Source organism: Oncorhynchus keta, chromosome 34 (genome assembly GCF_023373465.1).
Source record: "Oncorhynchus keta strain PuntledgeMale-10-30-2019 chromosome 34, Oket_V2, whole genome shotgun sequence".
Taxonomy (NCBI): Eukaryota; Metazoa; Chordata; class Actinopteri; order Salmoniformes; family Salmonidae; genus Oncorhynchus; species Oncorhynchus keta.
In genome coordinates, this window is record NC_068454.1 from 75,605,597 (window position 1) to 75,631,538 (window position 25,942).

Here is a 25,942-nt window from a genome sequence, read left to right on the forward strand (position 1 = left end):
CATGTTGCGTCAGTGAGACTGACACAAACCGCAACAAAGACCGTCTCGTTGCTCATGTCACATGGTCAGGAGAGGGACTACCTGCTTAGGCACCTCCCTCTTCCCACAACTCACACCTACAGGCCTTTATATACCCAGACCCAATTGACAGAAACACACACGACAGCAAGAGATCAAAGAGGGACACAGATACTAAGCTAGTTTTGCAACAACAATCTGTTGACCAAAACTTCAGAAGGAAGGAGAAAAGAAGAGACCATGTGGCAGTATCTCCTCCTCTTGGGAACATCCCTGTTAGTAACAGGTGAGATCTTACAGATGATCTGTAGTCATTGTTTTTTAAATGAAAATGTGTTGCAATTTAAACAGATTTAAAGAAATGTTATAACATGCTTTGATATGTACTTACAGATGGAGGATTGGGTATGTGTGTTTATTCATACAGTATGTGTATTTGTTCAGGGGGTCGGTGTCAGTGTCTGTCTGAGTATACTGAGATGTTCGCAGAGGCAGGGTCCCAGGCAGTGTTACCCTGCACGTGTCGCTCTCCCTCCGCCTCTGCAGCCGTCGTCCTCTGGAGCAAGGACCTTGAGGGGTACGACTGCCTTTCTCTCGGTCCATGTCTTTCATGCTCTCCTCCTTATTCATCTCTCTCATCCTCTCTGTCTCTCTCTACCTGTGTGACTCCAATATCCTCAAAGATCCCCTTTTTATCTTTCTTTATCTGGTCTTTCTTTCTCTTGTTCCCTTAATACATTTTTCTGTATTGACAGTGTTCTATAGGAGAGCATAGCAATGCATTGCTATTGATCTGTATGTCTGTACAATACAAGTGTCATGTTTGAAACATAGCATCTCTTCCTCTCTCTCAGGACAGTATGGAGAAAGGCAAAGAGTGGACTGAAGCACTGGGGAATAGGAGCTGCCCAGCGTGTTCGATGTCCCCATTCAGAGGTTGGAGCTGGTGACTACAGCCTGTACATAAAGGAGGTGAGGCAGGAGGACAGTGGGAAGTACACCTGCATGGTGCAGGACGGCGAGAAAATCCTCTCTAAGAGGATCCACCTCAGGGTCATCAAAGGTAAGGGGCTAAAATAGACAGTAACTTATGTGAAATACTGTGTGGAAAATTAAATGAACTTTCAGTGATATTCACAGTCATTTTAAAGTGATATTTGCATCATTTTAAAGTGATATTTACATGCTGTAATAACAAGGTATAACTATATTTATCTGCTGTTTATCATACAGTCACTCATATCATAAACCTGTGAATAATATTATCATCTCATTGCTCTTACTTACCCATGTCTTTCTTTCACAGTATCCATCTCCCCACCTGCTCCAGTGGAGGGCAACAAAATGACAATCACTTGCAGTGTCTCTCCATGGCCACAGGAGGCGACAGTGAGCTGGATGCTCAACGAGAAGAGAGTTTACCCTGACAGTGCAGTTTATGTCCTTTCAAAGAACCAGGCGAGTGTTTTGGAGAGCAAGGCATCTGCAGGCATGATGGGTAACTGGAGCTGTGTAGTGCATAAAGGGAGGAAACAAGGGAAGGCCACCACCGCCCTGACAGTGAGAGGTGAGGGCTCAGACACGGTGATGTCATGTTTGGAAGGAATAAAACATTCAAATGCAGCTGATATATTGAAGATGGTTAATATGAAGTTTTCTATGTCTTTCTCCCTTCTCTCCTAACCATCGTTTTCCCCCGTCTCTTCTCTCGCTCAGGTATCGTTAACCCCTCCAGTGCCAGTGCCAAGGTGTATGCTGAGGTGGGGTCTGCTGTCACCCTCCCCTGTGTGTTCTCCACTGGACTCACCCCATCAGACACAGCCTGGGAGAGACTGGACACCTCTGGCTCTGCTCTCCCACTCCCTCCCTCCTTCAACCTGACCTCCCTGCTATCCCTCCCTCCCTGGGACAGGTCTGTGGGTGTGGGGCAAGTGGGGCAGGGGGACGGGGGCAGGTACAGGTGCTCAGGGACAGTGGAGGGGCGCCGGGTGACCAAGGAGATGCAGTTGGTGACTGCCCAAGGTGAGCCAGGCATAAAAAATGGATGATGGTATGATATTGTAGCAGTCTCCTCATTTGAATGCCTAAAGTGAGTTGCCCCGTTCTGCAAAATGGCAAACATTGAAGGTAAATGTTTGAGATGAGATGTGAAAATGGTGCTTTAGAATTAGCAATCACAATGCTAATGATGATCCTGTGTGTTCGCTCTACTCAGTGCTCAGCAACTCACCATCTACCCAGAAGGCCCCAGTATCACTGACCTGTCACCTCAGCAACGCCAGCGAGGTCACTGAATACGAGTGGGTCCGAGTGGCCTATGACCTCAATGGCACCCAATCAGAGAGCTCCGTCCAGAAAGGGAGGGTCCTGGGGATCAACAGAGTGACAGACAGGAACTCTGGCGAATGGGCTTGTCGATTCCACGGGAAAAAGGGAGTTCTAGGGAGCGTGACATACCACCTACATCTGATGAGTAAGTCCTATCTGCCTACTTTGATTCACTGTCTATTTGCATGGATCTAGGTAGATGCAGACACAATTCAAATACAACAAATATCAGCTAGATGTGTAACATTTGTCATAATTAGACACAGGGGCGGAAGGTAGCCTAGCAGTTAAGAGCGTTGTGCCAATAACTGAAAGGTGGCTCGTTTGAATCCCCAAGCCGACTAGGTGAAAAATCTGTGGATGTGCTCTAATTGCTCCTGTAAGTTGCTCTGGATAAGAGCTTCTGCTAAATTACTCAACTGTAAACTAAAATCTATCCTTGTTCTGTCTTGGTTGATCAGGTGGTCTGATGAGAGATAATGAGACAGGTTCTTCCAGTAATGTTGCCACAGTAGCCGGCCTGGGTTTCTTCCTCTTGGTGCTGCTGTTGGTCTTGGTGCAGATGTACAGGAACTATCGGAGGGTACGTTCAACTACAGCTGTGTGTGTTTTCCTTAAATCCACGTTGACATTGAAAATACGTTTTTAAAAGGTTTATGTAATAGTTATTTAATCTCCTCTACAGCGCAAGCTGATCCTGCAGTACCCTGCCCTGGAGACGATTGTTCACACCATTGCTAATGAGAGAGAGGACAGAGAGAGGAACAGAGTGAAAGAAGATGAGATCCCCAAATAGAAGAGTCTCTGCAATATGACATTTGAAATCATTTGACATGTCTACGATCAGTTGGAAGATTGTGGTATTTGTACATATTAATTCAGTGCAGACAATTGTAGCAGTTTCTTTCATATTTTCACCGAAACAAATGTGATTGATTTTGTATATGTATGTATGCCTTATTTTTCACTACTGGCACCTTAACCACCTATTAGACTTTTGTAATGTAATGAATCACTGAGAATACAATTATCTAAACACTTCATTGGTTTAAATCTCTCTCTTTATTACAATGTATCAGTATGAATCTCCCCAATGGGTCACAATACCAAATATGCAGTTACTCTTATAAATTAACAACTCAAATTAAGTTCAATGAAACATGTATGTACAGTATGTAGAGCATTTCACTTAACTGACAAAACATCAAAAAGTACACTTGTATAAGACAGTATAGGCGTCTACAGATGTAGGATCTTAATAATGCTGCAGCAACAAGATTTGAACATTTAGTCCATAATGTTGCTTGAGCTGGCCAAAAGTAGGCTACATGAAAAGTGCAATATTGTTAATATAACCATGTGTTAGTGCGGGTTTTCAGGACCATTTACATAAATCACAAAGCTTATCTGCATTTCCAGCATTGCAGGAAAAACCTCAGCAACAAAAGAGTGATCAAATGAAGATCCTACATCTGTAGCTCTAACAATATTATGCAGGTTGAAGAAAATAATTCTGATGTTCACTCAGACTCATAATCAAACTCCAAATCACTCACAAACATTCCATGCAACAAACTGAAATTCAACATTTGGTGTCAATCAGCTCACTCAATCAACATCTTGCTGTGGAAAAGTATCACTCCGGCACAGTGAAAATCTCAAATTACATATTATTCCCCATAAAGTGCAGATAAAGTCTTGGAGAATGAAGGACTCCCAGTACCCTATGCAGAACTACACCTGACTAATCGTCCCGTCCTCATGCGTGCCGATTCGCTGGAAGTCTCTCAAGGTCAAAGTTTTGCTGAGCCCCACCTCAGCCGCTTCCCACCACTCCTCATCAACCCCAACGCCACTGTCCTCTGGGGTCAGCTGATCCAGGACCTCATCGGCTTCAAAGCACCAGCCTGGCCAATCAACGCTGGTGCCATCAGGGAAGGCGGGGCTAGAAGAGAGAGGGGGAAAAAAACTTTTACAATGGAGATAAACTTGTTGGATTGCAAATAGTTTAGTCACAAGATTTGTTTCTGCTTTAGTCTACTTCCATGTTGTTCACTGGAATGTTTGGCGTGACATTAACAAAGTAATTGGCTAGTGGACACCAATCTGGTGATCAGGCTAGATTGGTTATGATGACATGGTTGTCATGACATGAAACATGGTTACGGGTGGCATGTCATGGTTATGATGACGTGGTTGTCATGACATGAAACATGGTTACGGGTGGCATGTCATGGTTATGATGACGTGGTTGTCATGACATGAAACATGGTTACGGGTGGCATGTCATGGTTATGACAGTATAACGATTTGAACATAGTGATCCTACACTACATGGTAATCAGCCCAGTAGGTAGAGTGATAAAATAACCCAGAATAAAACTGTTCCATAGTGGCCATCAGCCACCCACACCGAGCTGACTGAGTCATTTCAATAGATGAATCTTCAAACTGATCATGCATACTTTGAAGACCTTTTATTATTTTATTTCCAACTGAGGTTTGATGTAAAACTCACCTGCTCTTCTTCTCCTCCTCCTCATCTCCATCCACCCTCTCCTCTATCCATCCCTGACTGACACTGGGGGCCAGCCGTCTGACCAGCTCCACCTCTTCCCACTCAGTCTCTCTATCCCCTTCACTGGGCGACTGGGACGTAGTGGTGGAGAAAGACGGAGAAGGAGGAAGAGCCCATGTTCTGAAGGTTGGAGATTTTCCCTTTCCCTCTCTGTCCTTTCTTCTCTCCTTGGCCCGGTTCAAAATGCTCTCCAGAGGGGAGGGGTGCAAGTATGGATCCAACCCAGGAGGGGGAGAGTGGGCTATTCGCGCGTTGGAGGGCTTGGCTGAGGTCAGAAGAGAATTATATCCTCCTTGGAAGATGATATCTGGTATGGACGTGCTCCTCTGGGTCTTCAACTTAGGGCTTTTTGGGGTGTTTTCTTTTTCTTCTGGGATGTCTTTAGGCAGCTCTGGACTAGAGAAAGCGTGGGGCTCTGGGGAGGACTCTCTCTCTGCAGGCATGTCCCAGAACACCCCTCCGTTCATCTTCAAGGACCCCAGCTTGAGCACCAGGTGAGAGTCAGAGCTCTGTCCGGAGGAACCTGAGTTGTGTTGGTAGGAACCCCTGAGTTTCTGGTTGCAGTCTGAGTCAGAGTTGGAGGAAGAGTTTGTGTGTGGTTCAGACTGGGCCATCCCAGAGCTGTCAGATCCACTTTGTGACATCTGAGGGGCAGCAGTCTGCTCAATGTTTATTGGCCTTCTCCTGCGTAACCGTGGTGAATTCAGCTTCCGAGAAAACCTCCGTAATTCCACTAAAGCTTCCTCTCCTGATTGGGTGAGCCACGAGTTCCTCATGGCTTGTTGCTCCACTGACTGGGGGGCAGAATTCCTCCGTGTGGATGTGGCTCGTCCTCCCTGTGAGAGAAATCCTTGGGATTCTATTGGACTAATAATGATAGAAACCTTTGCATTGTTTTCCCTGCATGGAGAAAGTGGGAAAGTGCTGGATTGGTGTCGTGGGTCGTCTATGTCGTGGTCTATGTTAGGATATCCACCTAGCAACAGGTTGTGCGGCCCGTTGGGTTTGGGTTGAAAGGTTTCTGTTGCCACTCGAGGTAGAGAGTTAGACTGTCTGGAATGAGTCCAGGTCACCCTTCGTTCTTTTATCCCCCTGGACTCAATCCCCTCCTCCCATTGGTTGATGTCTCCGATCTCGCTCACCCTTGCCTCTGACATAACCTCATCCATGACCCTGCCACCTCCTTGCCCCTTTTTCATTACCCCGCCTGCAAATGATTGGTTATGAATGTCACTGAGCTTGCGTGGTTGTCCTGGCAACATTGCATCTTTATAGTGCACTGGTTCCTGAGTTGGTTGTTCCGCCTCTGTTGCTATGGACACCAATGTCCCATTCACTGATTGGATGAGAAGTTCCTCAACAGGTTTCACCTCCAAAGAAAAAGGGATTTGTGCTTCTGATTGGTCAGGAGGCTGATCTACTGACTCCTCAATGGTCATCTTGGGCTCTGTAGGGGGTGTGGCTTGTTCCTGTAGCTGTAGGTCTCTCTGTTTGGTCTGCAGTCGTCTGCTGGCCTCTGTCTCTCTCAGGCCCTGCAGTGTTTCCTGCCAATGAATGGAAGAAAGAAAGAGGGATAAGAGGAGAGCATCGATATCACTGTATGTTACACAATATGTACATTGTGCATTTAATCATTCATTCATTGATTTAACACCAAAGAGACCAAAAGGTAACTACAATAAATCATGTCATTACCATTTTAGTCAGTATTCTTCTGTCTGTTTACCTGTGCCTTGTGGATGGTGAAGACCCATGTAGAGCAGCTCTCTGGGCTGGAGGTGGAGAAGGTGTAGACATTCGCCGCACAGCCCAGAACACTCACCTCCACCACCACAAACGAACCTGGGAGATGGAGAGGAAGAGAAGGAAAGAGTGAGGGAGAGAAAGAGAGAACTGTCATTTAAAACTCTACAACTGGTCTCTGTAGCAAGAGACAGAGCAGCGTTTCATCTTTCCACTTCTAGGATATGTACTGTATGGTCAATGACTGTACTCACAGCCATCTTTGAGTGTGTTACAGCGTGTTCTATCCAGGGCCAGTGGGGGGCGAACTACCTTCAGTCTCTCTGCCTTCTTCTGGACCTTGGTCACCAGCAGCACGTCAGAGAAGAGCAGGGCTGTCACCTCCAGCTTCACCACATAACAGTCGCAACAAGCCCAAAGAAACATGACATATATACTTTACATGTTAGTCATTTAGCAGATGCTCGTATCCAGAGCAACTTACAGTTAGTGCATTCATCTTAAGATAGCAAGGTGAGACAACCACATATCACAGTCGTAGTAAGTACATTTTTCCTCAAAGTAGTTATCATCAAAGTCCGTGCTAATGAGATGATAATTTTAGGAAGAATCGTCTACATGGAAGTCAATGTTTCACTGGAACAGAGTGAGATTCTGTCACTCAACCTACCTTGTGATCCTTCCTTCCTCTGATCTTCAGGGTCTCCTCCAATAGTAGCTTGCGTATGACCCCAGGACCCACCCCTCTGACAGGGCACGTCAAATCAAAACTGCAGAACTCTCTGACATGCTGTGGATGACATCAACATTGACTACTCACTGTCTGCATCACACATTACAGTATCTATATCGTTTGAGGGTTGGTGTAGTTTCCTATCCTGTTCCTAGAAAGGTTTTTCTTCTCTCTTTCACCTTGTCGATTTCCTCATTCATCCCCTCCATCACGTCATATCCCTCTATCTTCTGGGCGGAAAGCGAGAGGGCCTGCTCATCATCCTTAAGCCTCAAGTAGTCATTGATGCTGTCCAGAAACCCATTAACACAAGCCAACTGGAGGAGAGAGAGGGATAGGGAGAGATAGATAGAAAGAGAGAGATAGAGAAAAAAAAGAGAGTGAGTGAGAGAGAAACAGAGCGAAGGAGAGTGTGTGTGTGTGTGGGACAGAGAGATTTCCTTCATTTGCATTTTCATCTATTACTAGTAGAGGCAATTAGCGATTAGCTAGTAAGAAAATGGTGCTGGAACGCGCAACTTCCTTTTCTAATGAACATGAACAGCCACAGGCCTGGCAAACTGAATTAAAAGGCCTTGATTGAAAAGGCCAGCTCTTCACTCACCATGCCCCTGAGTGTGTGCTGAATGTGGGGAGCCTGGGTGGTCTTGAGGACAGCCTTCAGCAGCAGGGGGTACTTGGTGATCCTCTGGATGGGTTTGGCCTGCATATCTCCCAGACGCATCCGCTCACACTGGGGGTGTGTCTCCACCCACTGTGGACGTGGAGAAAAACATTATTTTGTGTCTTCTAGTAGAGTCTCTAGACCTTTACACCCAAAGTTATGGCCTCGGTAGAACTCATGTAAATACAGTGTTTTGACGGTGTATGAAATATTATTGTTACATGGTACTGGAAGAATTCAAAGGCTTGAAGAACTCATAATGGAGATTCTTTGAAAAAGCTGTAAAAGTGCTTAGACAGCCAAAAACAGCCAAAAACACGTTCTAATCTTTAAGAAGACAATGTGCAGGCGAGGCTCTCTGAGTCATTAGGTCAGAGCGTTGGTGTAACAAGTGTTTGGCCTTCAGGATATTACCAATAACAGAAGGCCTGGATATGGTGATCATCAAAACCACTGGAACATGATCAATAACAGAAGAAGTTCTGCGGATGCTATGACTCAATTCACTGATGTTCCTGTGTTACCGTAATGAAGGGTAGTTTGGAGAACCATGTGTGTGACGCAGAGTGACTTTGGGTGACAGTGAAAGGGTGTGCATGCAATATGTAAACCAGAAGGGGGCTTGTGTATGAAGTGGTGTGTGTGTGTGTTTGTTTCTGTCTCCCATTCCATGTACCATAATGCTGCTATTGGCAAGGACATTCTCACCTTTACTGTTAAGGCAAGTTCTACCAACAAAATACAACCGAGCTCTCTGGTACCCTGCAACCCATGATCCTTTCTGTGTTTTCCACCCTGAGGTCTGAGGTCTGTATCACATGTTGTTAATGCTTTCTGTTCATACTGAGACATGACCTAGACATGACCGCCTTGTTGACCTGGTGGCTACGGAGGTGAGACAAGTGGAGTCACCAACTGAACACACACACAAACATTTCCTTTGCAGAGGAGCCTGGTTTGATGTTGATGATCATGTGTTTTCTTGTCTGCTGAATGAGCCAGATATTGTTGTTGTGGGGGAGGCCAGAGGGAGGGGCTGATTCTGGAGGTGGGCTGCTCATTGGACTACTACATGGAGCAGTCCTTTTCTGACAAGCTGCTTAAATACCAGCCCCTCGTGTCACTCCTGAACAGCCTCGTAACAGTGCATGCTTGCTACGGTGATATTGGGTAGTCTCTGCCATGCTGACAGTACCTGGACTTCATATAGCAGGCCTACATAAGACAAAGCTGATAGCGAGGTACTGCTCTGTGTCAGCAGTCATGGACAGCCTTTCTGTGTGAAGAAGAAGGTGCTATCTGTTTCCCTATGTGTCCAGATATCCTTGTCCTGAGATGTTTATATGAATTATGATTTGTGGATTCAAATAAAGTATAAAAAATGTGTTTGTGTGTGTGTGTGTTTAACTCACCATTAAGTAGGTGTGGAAGTGCAGGTTGGTGTCTGTCAGTTTGCTCGTAATGTCCACTGTGCTCTCCTCCTTACAACAGTAATGCAGATAGGTGGAGAAACGCTCAGGGAACTACAGACAGAGGGTGGGGATGGGATTAGACAAAGATTGCTGTAAACAAACATGTTTTAAACCCATGACCCGTGTTTCCATTCCTTCCTTTCACCTCCGTTTGACCCTCATACTTTCATCCCATATGTGAACCTGATACTAGATCTGATTGACAGTCAGTACTGTACCTGCAGGCATCCTGCCTCTAACCCCAGGGGGTCAAAGGGCTTCCCCGTCCTGCGGACTTCCTGTAACATGGGATACATCACTTCCTGCCAGAAGAGCCGGTGGGCGCTGAGGATGGAGGGAAGGTTGGAGAAGAGGCTCTCAGGTGTCACCTGAAGAAGAGAGGGACAGGAAAAAGAGGGTGATGATACTGCTTTCTTGATTTTGAACCTACATACATCAACCCCACATCAACCCCACATCAACCCCACATCAACCCCACATCAACCCCACATCAACCCCACATCAACCCCACATCAACCCCACATCAACCCCACATCAACCCCACACCTCTGATTTTTTGGAAGTGTCAATGTCATTATGTGTTGAAATTTGTGCTTGTCTAAAGTCAATAAAAAGATATGATAGTTGTAGACCTTTTGTGATAAAAAAAAAGATGAAGAGGGTAATTGTTTGACAAAGCTGCAGTGTCGAGCTGAAGAACTCTGCAGAACTCACTCCCCCACATTCTCAGATACTTTCCACATTCTCAGCGGAATTATCTAACATTCTGTTATTGAGCTGAATGTTCCATCTGCCCTGGTGTGTTCTGTGTCAGATAGAGCTTATGTTCTCAGTGTGTTAGTATGTCAGCTCAGCAGTATGTACTGTATATACAGTATGTTGTTTGTACAGTATGTTGTACTACAGCAGCCGGTTTCAACTAGACCCAAGGGCCCCCCCTTGAAATGGGTACTGGTTTTAAATTCAACCAAAGGTCAAAGTCATCACCTGAACCCAGTCAGATCATGCAAGATCCAGCTCAAAAGCACATGCTTAGTTCATTGCAACACATCTATTTGAGTGGTCATCCGGGAAACACAGATAGGCCCAAAGACCAGAGAGTGAGTTCTAGAGAAAATGTCCCCTACAGAAAACCCTGTGAATGAGAACCCAGCTCATATAGACTGACCTCTAAGAGGAATCCATGCTGGTGCAGGTTGGTGAGAGCTGCCATCACCAACTGAGAAACATAATGACACAAACAAACACGGACATGAAAAATGACATTGCAATAAAAGATGCTATACAGATAAAAGTAACTATTGTCATATTTCTATTAGGAATAGTCACTGGTTGTTATGGACACATCACTGAAAGACATTGATACATTTTCAGTAATGAGAGCAGGGTGTCTGTCTGCCTGTCTTACATCAGTGACAACAGTGAGCTTGTTGATGTAGGTGAGCTCAGTATGGACCAACTCCCACAGCGCCTCCTGTTGGTGCCTCTGGGTCTTACACATCATCTGATCAGAGAGAGAGAGAGAGAGAGGGTGGGAGAAAGAGATATGTTGTAAAAGGTAGGGAGAGAGAGATGTTGTAAAAGAGAGGGAGGGAGAGAGAGAGATATGTTGTAAAAGGGAGGGAGAGATAGAGGGGGTGGGAGAAAGAGATATGTTGTAAAAGGGGAGGGAGAGAGAGAGAGAGAGGGGGTGGGGGAAAGAGATATGTTGTAAAAGGGAGGGAGAGATAGAGGGGGTGGGAGAGAGAGATATGTTGTAAAAGGGAGGGAGAGATAGAGGGGGTGGGAGAAAGAGATATGTTGTAAAAGGGAGGGAGAGATAGAGGGGGTGGGAGAAAGAGATATGTTGTAAAAGGGAGGGAGAGATATGTAGTAAAAGGGAGAGAGAGAGAGAGAGAGATTTTGTAAAAGGGAGGGAGAGAGAGAGGGGGTGGGAGAAAGAGATATGTTGTAAGAGGGGGTGGGAGAAAGAGATATGTTGTAAAAGGGAGGGAGAGATAGAGGGGGTGGGAGAAAGAGATATGTTGTAAAAGGGAGAGAGAGAGATAGAGAGAGAGAGTGTGGGAGAAAGAGATATGTTGTAAAAGGGAGGGAGAGATATGTTGTAAAAGGGAGAGAGAGAGAGAGAGATGTTGTAAAAGGGAGGGAGAGAGAGAGATATGTTGTAAAAGGGAGAGAGAGAGAGAGAGAGAGAGGGTGGGAGAAAAAGATATGTTGTAAAACGGAGGGAGAGAGAGATTTTGTAAAAGAGAGGGAGGGAGAGATAGAGGGGGTGGGGGAAAGAGATATGTTGTAAAAGGGAGGGAGAGATAGAGGGGGTGGGAGAGAGAGATATGTTGTAAAAGGGAGATAGAGAGAGAGTGTGGGAGAAAGAGATATGTTGTAAAAGGGAGGGAGAGATAGAGGGGTGGGAGAAAGAGATATGTTGTAAAAGGGAGGGAGAGATATGTAGTAAAAGGGAGAGAGAGAGAGAGAGATGTGTTGTAAAAGGGAGGGAGAGAGAGAGGGGGTGGGAGAAAGAGATATGTTGTAAAAGGGAGGGAGAGATAGAGGGGGTGGGAGAAAGAGATATGTTGTAAAAGGTAGGGAGCGAGAGATATGTTGTAAAAGGTAGGGAGAGAGAGAGAGAGGGTGGGAGAAAGAGAGATATGTTGTAAAAGGTAGGGAGAGAGATATGTTGTAAAAGGGAGGGAGAGAGAGAGAGAGAGAGGGTGGGAGAAAGAGATATGTTGTAAAAGGGAGGGAGAGAGAGAGGGTGGGAGAAAGAGATATGTTGTAAAAGGGAGGGAGAGATAGAGAGGGTGGGAGAAAGAGATATGTTGTAAAAGGGAGGGAGAGAGAGAGAGGGTGGGAGAAAGAGAGATATGTTGTAAAAGGGAGAGAGAGATATGTTTTAAAAGGGAGAGAGAGAGAGAGAGAGAGAGAGAGGGAGAAAGAGATATGTTGTAAAAGGGAGGGAGAGATATGTTTTAAAAGGGAGAGAGAGAGAGAGAGAGAGGGGGTGGGAGAAAGAGATATGTTGTAAAAGGGAGGGAGAGAGAGAGAGAGAGAGAGAGGGTGGGAGAAAGATATATGTTGTAAAAGGGAGGGAGAGAGAGAGAGAGAGAGGGTGGGAGAGAGAGATATGTTGTGGGAGAAGAGAGATATGTTGTAAAAGGAGAGAGAGAGAGAGAGAGAGATATGTTGTAAAAAGGGAGGGAGAGAGAGAGAGATATGTTGTAAAAGGGAGAGAGAGAGAGAGAGGGTGGGAGAAAGAGATATGTTGTAAAAGGGAGGGAGAGAGAGAGGGGGTGGGAGAAAGAGATATGTTGTAAAAGGGAGAGAGAGAGAGAGAGGGTGGGAGAAAGAGATATGTTGTAAAAGGGAGGGAGAGAGAGAGAGGGTGGGAGAAAGAGATATGTTGTAAAAGGGAGGGAGAGAGAGAGAGGGTGGGAGAGAGAGATATGTTGTAAAAGAGAGAGAGAGGGGGTGGGAGAGAGAGATATGTTGTAAAAGGGAGGGAGAGAGAGAGAGGGTGGGAGAAAGAGATATGTTGTAAAAGGAGAGGAGAGAGAGAGAGGGGTGGGAGAAAGAGATATGTTGTAAAAGGGAGGGAGAGAGAGAGAGGGGTGGGAGAAAGAGAAAAGAGATATGTTGTAAAGGGTGGGAGAAAGAGATATTTTGTAAAAGGTAGGGAGAAGAGATATGTTGTAAAGGGAGAGAGAAAGGGAGAGAGAGAGATGTTGTAAAGGAGAGAGAGAGAGAGATATGTTGTAAAAGGGAGAAAGAGAAAGAGATATGTTGTAAAAGGGAGGGAGAGAGAGAGGGGGTGTGGGAGAAAGAGATATGTTGTAAAGGGGAGAGCATGAGAGAGGGAGAGAGAGGGTGGGAGAAAGAGATATTTTGTAAAAGGTAGGGAGAGAGAGTTATGTTGTAAAAGGGAGGGAGAGATAGAGGGGATGGGAGAAAGAGATATGTTGTAAAAGGTAAGGAGAGAGAGAGAGAGGGAGAGAGAAAGAGATATGTTGTAAAAGGGAGAGAGAGAGAGGGGGTGTGGGAGAAAGAGATATGTTGTAAAGGGGAGAGAGAGAGAGAGGGAGAGAGAGGGTGGGAGAAAGAGATATGTTGTAAAAGGTAGGGAGAGAGAGATACGTTGTAAAAGGGAGAGAGAGAGAGATATGTTGTAAAAGGGAGAGAGAGAGAGAGGGTGGGAGAAAGAGAGATATGTTGTAAAAGGGAGAGAGGGAGAGGGTGAGAGAAAGAGAGATATGTTGTAAAAGGGAGAGAGGGAGAGATATGTTGTAAAAGGGAGAGAGAGAGAGATATGTTGTAAAAAGGGAGAGAGAGATATGTTGTAAAAAGAGAGAGAGGGTGGGAGAAAGAGATATGTTGTAAAAGGGAGAGAGAGAGAGAGGGGGGGGGGGTGGGAGAAAGAGATATGTTGTAAAAGGTAGGGAGAGAGAGAGAGATGGTGGGAGAGAGAGATATGTTGTAAAAGGGAGGGAGAGATAGAGGGGGGGGGAGAAAGAGATATGTTGTAAAAGGGAGAGAGAGAGAGAGAGAGAGAGAGAGAGAGAGAGAGAGAGAGAGAGAGAGAGAGAGAGAGAGAGAGAGAGAAGAGAGATATGTTGTAAAAGGTAGGGAGGAGATAGAGAGGGTGGGAGAAAGAGAGATATGTTGTAAAAAGGAGAGGAGAGAGAGAGAGAGAGGGAGAGAGAGAGAGAGAGAGAGAGAGAGAGAGAGAGAGAGAGAGAGAGAGAGAGAGAGAGAGATATGTTGTAAAAGGGAGGGAGAGATAGAGGTGGGAGAAAGAGATATGTTGTAAAAGGGAGGGAGAGATAGAGGGGTGGGAGAAAGAGATATGTTGTAAAAGGTAAGGAGAGAGAGAGAGAGAGAGAGAGAGAGAGAGAGAGAGAGAGAGAGAGAGAGAGAGAGAGATATGTTGTAAGAGGGAGAGAGAGATAGAGGGAGAGAGAGAGAAAGAGATATGTTGTAAAGGGAGGGAGAGATAGAGGGGGTGGGAGAAAGAGATATGTTGTAAAAGGGAGGAGAGAGAGGGGTGGGAGAAAGAGATATGTTGGAGAGAGAGAGAGAGAGAGTTGTAAAGAGAGAGAGAGGAGGGTGAGGAAGAGAGAGAGAGATATGTTGTAAAGGGGGAGAGAGAGAGGAGAGAGAGGGTGGGAGAAAGAGATATGTTGTAAAAGAGGAGGAGAGAGAGAGAGATATGTTGTAAAAGGTAGGGAGAGAGAGAGAGAGAGTGGGAGAAAGGGATATGTTGTAAAAGGGAGGGAGAGAGAGAGGGTGTGGGAGAAAGAGATATGTTGTAAAAGGTAGGGAGAGAGAGAGATATGTTGTAAAGGGGAGAGAGAGAGGGAGAGAGAGGGTGGGAGAAAGAGATATGTTGTAAAAGGAGGGAGAGAGAGATATGTTGTAAAAGGGAGGGAGAGAGAGATATGTTGTAAAAGGGAGAGAGAGAGATATGTTGTAAAAGGGAGAGAGAGAGAGAGAGAGGGTGGGAGAAAGAGATATGTTGTAAAAGGGAGAGAGAGAGAGGGTGGGAGAAAGAGAGATATGTTGTAAAAGGTAGGGAGAGAGAGAGAGATATGTTGTAAAAGGTAGGGAGAGAGAGAGAGTGGGAGAAAGAGAGATATGTTGTAAAAGGTAGGGAGAGAGAGAGAGATATGTTGTAAAAGGTAGGGAGAGAGAGAGAGAGAGTGGGAGAAAGGGATATGTTGTAAAAGGGAGGGAGAGAGGGGGGGTGGGAGAAAGAGATATGTTGTAAAAAGGGAGGGAGAGATAGAGGGGGTGGGAGAAAGAGATATGTTGTAAAAGGTAGGGAGAGAGAGAGAGAGGGTGGGAGAAAGAGATATGTTGTAAAAGGTAGGGAGAGAGAGAGAGAGAGGGTGGGAGAAAGAGATATGTTGTAAAAGGGAGGGAGAGAGAGAGAGAGAGAGTGGGAGAAAGAGATATGTTGTAAAAGGAGGGAGAGATAGAGGGGGTGGGAGAAAGAGATATGTTGTAAAAGATAGGGAGAGAGAGAGATATGTTGTAAAAAGGGAGGGAGAGAGAGAGGGTGGGAGAAAGAGATATGTTGTAAAAGGGAGGAGAGAGAGGGGTGGGAGAAAGAGATATGTTGTAAAAGGTAGGAGGGAGAGAGAGGGTGGGAAAGAGATATGTTGTAAAAGGGAGGGAGAGAGAGAGAGGGTGGGAGAAAAGAGATATGTTGTAAAAGGTAGGAGAGAGAGAGAGGGATAAGAGAGAGATATGTTGTAAAAGGTAGGGGAGAGAGAGAGAGAGAGAGGGTGGGAGAAAAGAGAGATATGTTGTGAAAGGTAGGAGAGAGAGAGAGGGTGGGAGAAAGAGATATGTTGTAAAAGGGAGGGAGAGAGAGAGGGTGTGGGAGAAAGAGATATGTTGTAAAAGGTAGGGAGAGAGAGAGATATGTTGTAAAGGGGAGAGAGAGAGAGGGAGAGAGAGGGTGGGAGAAAGAGATATGTTGTAAAAGGGAGGAAGAGAGAGATATGTTGTAAAAGGTAGGGAGAGAGAGAGAGATATGTTGTAAAAGGGAGGGAGAGAGAGAGAGAGGGTGGGAGAAAGAGAGGGTGGGAGAAAGAGAGATATGTTGTAAAAGGTAGGGAGAGAGAGAGAGATATGTTGTAAAAGGTAGGCAGAGAGAGAGAGAGAGAGAGAGAGAGAGAGAGAGAGTGGGAGAAAGAGATATGTTGTAAAAGGGAGGGAGAGATAGAGGGGGTGGGAGAAAGAGATATGTTGTAAAAAGGGAGGGAGAGAGAGGGGGTGGGAGAAAGAGATATGTTGTAAAAGGTAGGGAGAGAGAGAGATATGTTGTAAAAGGGAGAGAGAGAGAGAGGGTGGGAGAAAGAGATATGTTGTAAAAGGGAGGGAGAGAGAGAGAGAGATATGTTGTGAAAGGGTGAGAGAGAGAGAGGGTGGGAGAAAGAGATATGTTGTAAAAGGAGAGAGAGAGAGAGAGAGATATGTTGTGAAAGGAAGGGAGAGAGAGAGAGAGAGAGAGAGAGAGAGAGAGAGAGAGAGAGAAAGAGATATGTTGTAAAAGGGAGGGAGAGATAGAGGGGGTGGGAGAAAGAGATATGTTGTAAAAGGGAGGGAGAGATAGAGGGGGTGGGAGAAAGAGATATGTTGTAAAAGGGAGGGAGAGAGAGAGAGAGAGATATGTTGTAAAAGGGAGAGAGAGAGAGAGAGAGAGAGGGTGTGGGAGAAAGAGATATGTTGTAAAAGGTAGGGAGAGAGAGAGATATGTTGTAAAGGGGAGAGAGAGAGAGGGAGAGAGAGGGTGGGAGAAAGAGATATGTTGTAAAAGGGAGGGAGAGAGAGAGAGAGAGATATGTTGTAAAAGGTAGGGAGAGAGAGAGAGAGAGTGGGAGAAAGGGATATGTTGTAAAAGGGAGGGAGAGAGAGAGGGTGTGGGAGAAAGAGATATGTTGTAAAAGGTAGGGAGAGAGAGAGATATGTTGTAAAGGAGAGAGAGAGAGGGAGAGAGAGGGTGGGAGAAAGAGATATGTTGTAAAAGGTAGGGAGAGAGAGATATGTTGTAAAAGGGAGGGAGAGAGAGATATGTTGTAAAAGGGAGAGAGAGAGATATGTTGTAAAAGGGAGAGAGAGAGAGAGAGAGGGTGGGAGAAAGAGATATGTTGTAAAAGGAGAGAGAGAGAGGGTGGGAGAAAAGAGATATGTTGTAAAGGTAGGGAGAGAGAGAGAGATATGTTGTAAAAGGTAGGGAGAGAGAGAGAGAGAGTGGGAGAAAGAGAGATATGTTGTAAAAGGTAGGGAGAGAGAGAGAGATATGTTGTAAAAGGTAGGGAGAGAGAGAGAGAGAGTGGGAGAAAGGGATATGTTGTAAAAGGGAGGGAGAGAGGGGGGGTGGGAGAAAGAGATATGTTGTAAAAAGGGAGGGAGAGATAGAGGGGGTGGGAGAAAGAGATATGTTGTAAAAGGTAGGGAGAGAGAGAGAGAGGGTGGGAGAAAGAGATATGTTGTAAAAGGTAGGGAGAGAGAGAGAGAGAGAGGGTGGGAGAAAGAGATATGTTGTAAAAGGGAGGGAGAGAGAGAGAGAGTGGGAGAAAGAGATATGTTGTAAAAGGGAGGGAGAGATAGAGGGGGTGGGAGAAAGAGATATGTTGTAAAAGATAGGGAGAGAGAGAGAGATATGTTGTAAAAGGTAGGGAGGGAGAGAGAGAGAGGGTGGGAGAAAGAGATATGTTGTAAAAGGGAGGGAGAGAGAGAGGGGGTGGGAGAAAGAGATATGTTGTAAAAGGTAGGGAGGGAGAGAGAGGGTGGGAGTAAGAGATATGTTGTAAAAGGGAGGGAGAGAGAGAGAGGGTGGGAGAAAGAGAGATATGTTGTAAAAGGTAGGGAGAGAGAGAGAGAGGGTGGGAGTAAGAGAGATATGTTGTAAAAGGTAGGGAGAGAGAGAGAGAGAGAGAGGGTGGGAGAAAGAGAGATATGTTGTGAAAGGTAGGGAGAGAGAGAGAGGGTGGGAGAAAGAGATATGTTGTAAAAGGGAGGGAGAGAGAGAGGGTGTGGGAGAAAGAGATATGTTGTAAAAGGTAGGGAGAGAGAGAGATATGTTGTAAAGGGGAGAGAGAGAGAGGGAGAGAGAGGGTGGGAGAAAGAGATATGTTGTAAAAGGGAGGAAGAGAGAGATATGTTGTAAAAGGTAGGGAGAGAGAGAGAGATATGTTGTAAAAGGGAGGGAGAGAGAGAGAGAGGGTGGGAGAAAGAGAGGGTGGGAGAAAGAGAGATATGTTGTAAAAGGTAGGGAGAGAGAGAGAGATATGTTGTAAAAGGTAGGCAGAGAGAGAGAGAGAGAGAGAGAGAGAGAGAGAGTGGGAGAAAGAGATATGTTGTAAAAGGGAGGGAGAGAGAGGGGGTGGGAGAAAGAGATATGTTGTAAAAGGTAGGGAGAGAGAGAGAGATATGTTGTAAAAGGGAGAGAGAGAGAGAGGGTGGGAGAAAGAGATATGTTGTAAAAGGGAGGGAGAGAGAGAGAGAGAGATATGTTGTGAAAGGGTGAGAGAGAGAGAGGGTGGGAGAAAGAGATATGTTGTAAAAGGGAGAGAGAGAGAGAGAGAGAGATATGTTGTGAAAGGGAGAGAGAGAGAGAGAGAGAGAGAGAGAGAGAGAGAGAGAGAGAGAGAGAGAGAGAAAGAGATATGTTGTAAAAAGGGAGGGAGAGATAGAGGGGGTGGGAGAAAGAGATATGTTGTAAAAGGTAGGGAGAGAGAGAGAGAGAGAGAGAGAGAGAGAGAGAGAGTGTGGGAGAAAGAGATATGTTGTAAAAGGTAGGGAGAGAGAGAGAGATATGTTGTAAAAGGTAGGGAGGGAGAGAGAGATAGGGTGGGAGAAAGAGAGATATGTTGTAAAAGGCAGAGAGAGAGAGATATGTTGTAAAAGGTAGGGAGGGAGAGAGAGAGGGTGGGAGAAAGAGAGATATGTTGTAAAAGGGAGGGAGAGAGAGAGGGTGGGAGAAAGAGAGATATGTTGTAAAAGGTAGGGAGAGAGAGAGATATGTTGTAAAAGGTAGGGGAGAGAGAGAGAGAGAGAGAGAGAGAGAGAGAGAGAGAGAGAGAGAGAGAGAGAGAGAGAGAGAGAGAGAGAGTGGGTGGGAGAAAGAGATATGTTGTAAAAAGGAGAGAGAGAGAGAGAGAGAGAGAGAGAGAGAGAGAGAGAGAGAGAGAGAGAGAGAAAGAGATATGTTGTAAAGGGAGGAGAGATAGAGGGGGTGGGAGAAAGAGATATGTTGTAAAAGGTAGGGAGAGAGAGAGAGAGAGAGAGAGAGAGAGAGAGAGAGTGTGGGAGAAAGAGATATGTTGTAAAAGGTAGGGAGAGAGAGAGAGATATGTTGTAAAAGGTAGGGAGGAGAGAGAGATAGGGTGGGAGAAAAGAGAGATATGTTGTAAAAGGCAGGGAGAGAGAGAGATATGTTGTAAAAAGGTAGGAGGGAGAGAGAGAGGGTGGGAGAAAGAGAGATATGTTGTAAAAGGGAGGGGAGAGAGAGGGTGGGAGAAAGAGAGATATTTTGTTGTAAAAAGGGAGAGAGAGAGATATGTTGTAAAAGGTAGGGAGAGAGAGAGAGAGAGAGAGAGAGAGAGAGAGAGAGAGAGAGAGAGAGAGAGAGAGAGAGAGTGGGTGGGAGAAAGAGATATGTTGTAAAAGGTAGGGAGAGAGAGAGAGGGTGGGAGAAAGAGATATGTTGTAAAAGTAAGGAGGGATCATTCATTCAGTTGCTTGTGAAAGTATTCACCCCCCTTGGCATTTTTCCTATTTTGTTGCCTTACAACCTGGAATTAAAATAGATTTTTGGGGGTTTGTATCAATAGATTTACAGAACATGCCTACCACTTTGAAGTTGCAAAATATTTTTTATTGTGAAACAAACAAGAAATCAGACCAAAAAACAGAAAACTTGAGTGTGCATAACTATTCACCCCCAAGTCAACACTTCACACTCCCTTCTCACCTCATTTGCTCACATTGTATATAGACTTGTTTATACTGTATTATTGACTGTATGTTTGTTTTACTCCATGTGTAACTCTGTCGTATCTGTCGAACTGCTTTGCTTTATCTTGGCCAGGTCGCAATTGTAAATGAGAACTTGTTCTCAACTAGCCTACCTGGTTAAATAAAGGTGAAATATTTTTTTTTTTTTAAATAGAGCCACCTTTTGCAGCAATTACAGCTTCAAGTCTCTTGGGGTATGTCTCTATAAGCTTGGCACATCTAGCCACTAGGATTTTTGCCCATTCTTCAAGGCAAAACTGCTCCAGCTCCTTCAAGTTGGATGGGTTCCGCTGGTGTACAGCAATCTTTAAGTCATACCAGAGATTCTCAATTGGATTGCGGTCTGGGCTTTGACTAGGCCCTTCCAAGAGATTTAAATGTTTCTCCTTAAACCACCCAAGTGTTGCTTTAGCAGTATGCTTAGGGTCATTGTCCTGCTGGAAGGTGAACCTCTGTCCCAGTCTCAAATCCCTGGAAGACTGAAACAGGTTCCCCTCAAGAATTTCCCTGTATTTAGCGCCATCCATCATTCCTTCATTCATTTTCCCAAATGCCTTTTGGCGAACACCAAACATCTTTGCTTATTTTTTTCTGGCAACTCTTCCATAAAGCCCAGTTCTGTAGAGTATACGGCTTAAATTGGTCCTATGGACAGATACTCCAATCTCTGCTGTGGAGCTTTGCAGCTCCTTCAGGGTTATCTTTGGTCTCTTTGTTGCCTCTCTGATTAATGCTCTCCTTGCCTGGTCCATGAGTTTTGGTGGCGGCCCTCTCTTGGCAGGTTTGTTGTGGTGCCATATTCTTTCCATTTTTTTAATAATGATTTAATGGTGCTCCATGGGATGTTCAAAGTGTCTGATATTTTTTTATAACTCAACCCTGATCTGTACTTCTCCACAACTCTTTCCCTGACCTGTTTGGAGAGCTCCTTGGTCTTCATAGTGCTGTTGGCTTGGTGGTGCAGCTTGCTTGGTGGTGCCCCTTGCTTGGTGATGCCCCTTGCTTGGTGGTGCCCCTTGCTTGGTGGTGCCCCTTGCTTGGTGGTGCCCCTTGCTTGGTGGTGCCCCTTGCTTGGTGGTGCCCCTTGCTTGGTGGTGCCCCTTGCTTGGTGGTGCCCCTGCTTGGTGGTGCCCCCCTTGGTGGTTGCTTGGTGGTGCCCCTTGCTTGGTGATGCCCCTTGCTTGGTGGTGCCCCTGTTTGGTGATGCCCCCCTTGCTTGGTGGTGCCCCTTGCTTGGTGGTGCCCCTTGCTTGGTGGTGCCCCTTGCTTGGTGGTGCCCCTTGCTTGGTGATGCCCCTTGCTTGGTGGTGCCCCTTGCTTGGTGGTGCCCCTTGCTTGGTGGTGCCCCTTGCTTGGTGGTGCCCCTTGCTTGGTGGTGCCCCTTGCTTGGTGGTGCCCCTTGCTTGGTGGTGCCCCTTGCTTGGTGGTGCCCCTTGCTTGGTGGTGTTGCAAAATCTGGGGCCTTTCAGAACAGGTGTATATATACTGAGATCATGTGACAGATCATGTGACACTTAAATAAAGTCCACCTGTGTGCAATCTAACAAATTATGTGACTTCTGAAGGTAATTGTTTGCACCAGATCTTATTTAGGGGCTTCAAAGCGAAGGTGGTGAAAACATACGAATGCACCACTTTTCCGGTTTTTATTTTTATAATTTTTTTAAACCATTTTTTTTTTCATTTCACTTCACCATTTTGAACTATTTTGTGTACGTCCATTACATGAAATCCAAATAAAAATCTATTTAAATTGCAGGTTGTAATGCAACAAAATAGGACAAATTCCAAGGGGGGTGAATACTTTGCGAGGCACTGTATTAACTAGATAATATGCCTATCATGACTTAAATCTGGTTACCGAGTGATTGTGTACTATATCAGTCCAGTTGTTCTCCAGTGTGGCTCCTGTCCCCTCCTCCCCCAAGCTCCAGTTCAGACACACTGGTACTGGGAACGCCTCCAGAGTCCGTTTCAGAGCATCCAACTGCCCTGCGCCCTGACAGAGAGAAAGAGAGAGAGCGAGTGTGTGAAAGAGGGACATATATATATATACAGTTGAAGTTGGAAGTTTACATGCACTTAGGTTGGAGTCAGTAAAACTTGATTTTCAACCACTTCACAAATTACTTGTTAACAAACTATAGTTTTGACAAGTTAGTTAGGACATCTACTTTGTGCATGACTTAAATGTAAATGTAAATGTAAATGCATGACAAGTCATTTTTCCAACATTTGTTAACAGACAGATTATTTCACTGTATCACAATTCCAGTGACTCACAAGTTTACATACACTAAGTTGACTGTGCCTTTAAACAGCTTGGGAAATTCCTGAAAATGATGTCATGGCTTTAGAAGCCTCTGATAGGCTAATTGACATAATTTGAGTCAATTGGAGGTGTACCTGTGGATGTATTTCAAGGCCTACCTTCAAACTCAGTGCCTCTTTGCTTGATATCATGGGAAAATCAAAAGAAATCAGCCAAGACCTCAGAAAAATAAATTGTAGTCTGGTTCATCCTTGGGAGTAATTTCCAAACGTCTGAAGGTACCACACAGGTACACCTCCAAGTGAAGTATAAGTTAAATAATCTGTCTGTTAACAATTGATGGAAAAATTACTTGTGTCATGCATTTACATTTACATTTACATTTACATTTACATTTACATTTACATTTAAGTCATGCACAAAGTAGATGTCCTAACCGACTTGCCAAAACTATAGTTTGTTAACAAGAAATTTGTGGAGTGGTTGAAAAACAAATTTTAATGACTCCAACCTAAGTGTATGTAAACTTCCGACTTCAACTGTGTACACACCACCATTATCAAATTTAGTTAGAAATGGGCTCATAGCAGATATGCTTGAGTGAACAATTGGAGTGTACATTTGCCGAATTCCTATTTTCTGTAAGTATGTGGACAGTGGCACTGGCTGTGCGTGTCTGTACATATGCGTGTCAGGGTGTATTCATGTGTGTAGAGGACAAGTTAAGTGCGTGGGAGGAAAGTACCTCAGGCATGGGGCTCTTGTCAGTTGCTCCCTGGCTGAACAGGACCTGTCTCAGTGCTGATCGGGGTTTGAAACTTCCAGACGCTCCCTTACTCACTGTGGTATAGTCTGCCACCACTTTCGGCTTCAGCTTCCTCTGAAAATGATGGAGAATATAATGTCAATATACAGTATGTGTTTGTTGTGGTAGCTTGAATATTAGGAAGTCCACATAGCCTTCTGGTAGGCTGGGTGAAGTATCTAGCATTTGGCTTCAGAATGTAGATTAAGTGTCATGGGGGCCTCAAGTTTAGGGATGATTTCAAACTGATCCTGCATCTACAAACAGAAGCTGAAGTTCATAGCCCTCACATGGTATCCCACAGTATTGAATCTGCGTTTGTCTGCTGACACCCTGTGGTTGGTAGTTGTCTCTGCAGCCAGAGTTAGTCCATCTGTCACGCCCGCCTCTCTCTCCACCTCCCTCTGTCTCTCTTCCTCTCCTCCATTCCTCCACTGCTCCACCACTTCCCCTGGCTGAGTCACATCACCTCCCCTTCCTTCATTGAAAGAGGTTGTTGCTTTTGAGGAAAGGCTGAAGAGATAAGAGAGCATAAACACAATGTTGGCCTATTGCTTGGGGCTTACAGAGAGAGAGATGGAGGGAGAGACAGAGAGAGATGGAGGGAGAGAGAGGGAGAGACACAGAGAGAGATGGAGGGAGAGAAGCAGAGGGAGAGAGGGAGAGACAGAGAGAGATGGAGGGAGAGAAGCAGAGGGAGAGATGGAGGGAGAGAAGCAGAGGGAGAGATGGGGTGAGAGATGCAGAGGGAGAGATGGGGTGAGAGATGGAGGGAGAGAAATAGGGAGAGATGGAGGGAGAGATGGAGGGAGAGATGGAGGGAGAGAAATAAGGAGAGATGGAGGGAGAGATGGAGGGAGAGATGCAGAGGGAGAGATGGAGGGAGAGAAATAGGGAGAGATGGAGGGAGAGATGCAGAGGGAGAGATGCAGAGGGAGAGATGCAGAGGGAGAGATGCAGAGGGAGAGATGCAGAGGGAGAGATGCAGAAGGAGAGATGGAGGGAGAGATGCAGAGGGAGAGATGGAGGGAGAGATGGAGGGAGAGATGGAGGGAGAGATGCAGAGGGAGAGATGCAGGGAGAGATGCAGAGGGAGAGATGCAGAGGGAGAGATGCAGAGGGAGAGATGGAGGGAGAGATGCAGAGGGAGAGATGCAGAGGGAGAGATGCAGGGAGAGATGCAGAGGGAGAGATGGAGGGAGAGATGCAGAGGGAGAGATGGAGGGAGAGATGCAGAGGGAGAGATGGAGGGAGAGATGCAGAGGGAGAGATGGAGGGAGAGATGCAGAGGGAGAGATGGAGGGAGAGATGCAGAGGGAGAGAGGGAGAGATGGAGGGAGAGATGCAGAGGGAGAGCTGGAGCGAGGGCGGTAGTAGAAAGGCGACTAGGCAGAGCAAGGGATTACTATGTAGTTAATTTAAAAGAGAACGTATTCTTAATGATTGACCTGGTTAATAAAGGTTAGATACTTAAATGAACAAGGAACCAAAAGGGGGAAGTCCAATGAGGGGAAATGAAACTTGAGGAACTAAGAAGACAGAGGAACTTACATTTCTAACAAAACACGCACATGGATACCTCCCATTTAGCATGAGCACAGTAAATAAAACCAAGACATGGGCTGCAGAATGTAAACCACTACAGGCCATTGAAACACAATGTAGTGGCAAGGTATTGTGACCTTAATACCACTTTGTTTCTGCCTCAGTCAAGCTGTTATGATCTTGCCAAAAATCTATAATGATGATAATGATTACCTCTATGCAATAATGAATGCATTGTCAGGTACGCAGGCTAGCAGTAAAGTGGACATAACAGAGATGACAGGAATAGCCTCAATCTGGCACTGACAGAGTCACAGGGCTCTCAGCCTTAGTTACAGTATGACCAAGGTGAAATCTCAAAAACAACTTCACCTTACACAAATCCACGCATGCCTGACCCTCACCCAAATACACCGACTACAGTATGTCCTCTAAGGGCATTGGGTTACACAGCAAAAATGTACCTTGAGTTCCCAGCCATACATCAATCACACCAAAGACATCAACCTACAGTAATCTAGAGCAGGGCTTCCCAAACTGGGCCCTGGGGCCCTCCCTGGGTGCATGTTTTGGTTTTTACCTTAGCACTACACAGCTGATTCAAATAACCAACTCATTGTCAGCTGTGGGTAAAAACTAAATGGGGGGTGGGGCCCAGGACTGAGTTTGGGAAACCCCAATCTAGAGCTTTAAAGCAGTGAATAATACACACGATACAAGATACACACACACTGCATACTTTCAGAGAGCGTAAATAGTCTCTCCTACACATTCACACACAATCCACGCCACAGTGCCTAACATGAAAACGCCTGCTCCATGACATCAGTGATTTAATCAGACACTCATGACAAGATGTCAACCACCTGTTTACATTCACTATATCTCACTAGTAAAAACCCATTAATGCTGGTGACTTCAAGTATCATTTAAACACAATCATCTATGTGTGTTGACACCAGGCCAACACACAGCAGCCACGTTGGTCTGTGTTGGTTCTGAGGGGAACACACATCATAAAACAGTATAAGTGTACTGATTATTGTACAAAGAAGAAATGTCAGATTGTCAAGGCATTGATTGAGTGTAATAATCAAAGATACAATGTCCCAGATAGTGCCTTCACAAGTCTACTTCTACGGTAATAAAATAAAGTCAAATTAATTACCTGGCTTCGGTTGGATCCATCTTGATTCAGACAGTCATCTTTCGTTTCTGTTGGCTCTCTGTCTTTCTCTCTTTGATTCGGTCCCTCCCTATTCT

The 25,942-nt window shown here is 45.4% G+C and overlaps 2 protein-coding genes across 2 annotated transcripts; one reads left to right on the plus strand and one right to left on the minus strand.

The window, feature by feature from the left end:
• LOC118373945 (lymphocyte activation gene 3 protein-like) lies at positions 1 to 3,381 on the plus strand. Its single transcript, XM_035760276.2, has 8 exons — positions 1 to 304; positions 463 to 595; positions 873 to 1,081; positions 1,325 to 1,585; positions 1,735 to 2,040; positions 2,234 to 2,491; positions 2,808 to 2,929; positions 3,032 to 3,381. The coding sequence occupies exons 1-8, from the start codon at positions 259 to 261 to the stop codon at positions 3,140 to 3,142; spliced, it is 1,446 nt and encodes a 481-aa protein (XP_035616169.1). The 5' UTR covers positions 1 to 258; the 3' UTR covers positions 3,143 to 3,381.
• An 8-nt stretch (positions 3,382 to 3,389) lies between these two features.
• Positions 3,390 to 25,929, minus strand: LOC118373955 (uncharacterized). Its single transcript, XM_052494864.1, has 15 exons — positions 25,848 to 25,929; positions 23,425 to 23,647; positions 23,075 to 23,209; positions 21,919 to 22,056; positions 10,945 to 11,040; positions 10,705 to 10,755; positions 9,755 to 9,904; positions 9,477 to 9,587; positions 8,005 to 8,154; positions 7,580 to 7,717; positions 7,338 to 7,457; positions 6,922 to 7,054; positions 6,651 to 6,766; positions 4,865 to 6,468; positions 3,390 to 4,291 (listed from the first exon to the last, which is right to left on the minus strand). The coding sequence occupies exons 1-15, from the start codon at positions 25,865 to 25,867 to the stop codon at positions 4,081 to 4,083; spliced, it is 3,396 nt and encodes a 1,131-aa protein (XP_052350824.1). The 5' UTR covers positions 25,868 to 25,929; the 3' UTR covers positions 3,390 to 4,080.
• Positions 25,930 to 25,942: the final 13 nt, after the last annotated feature.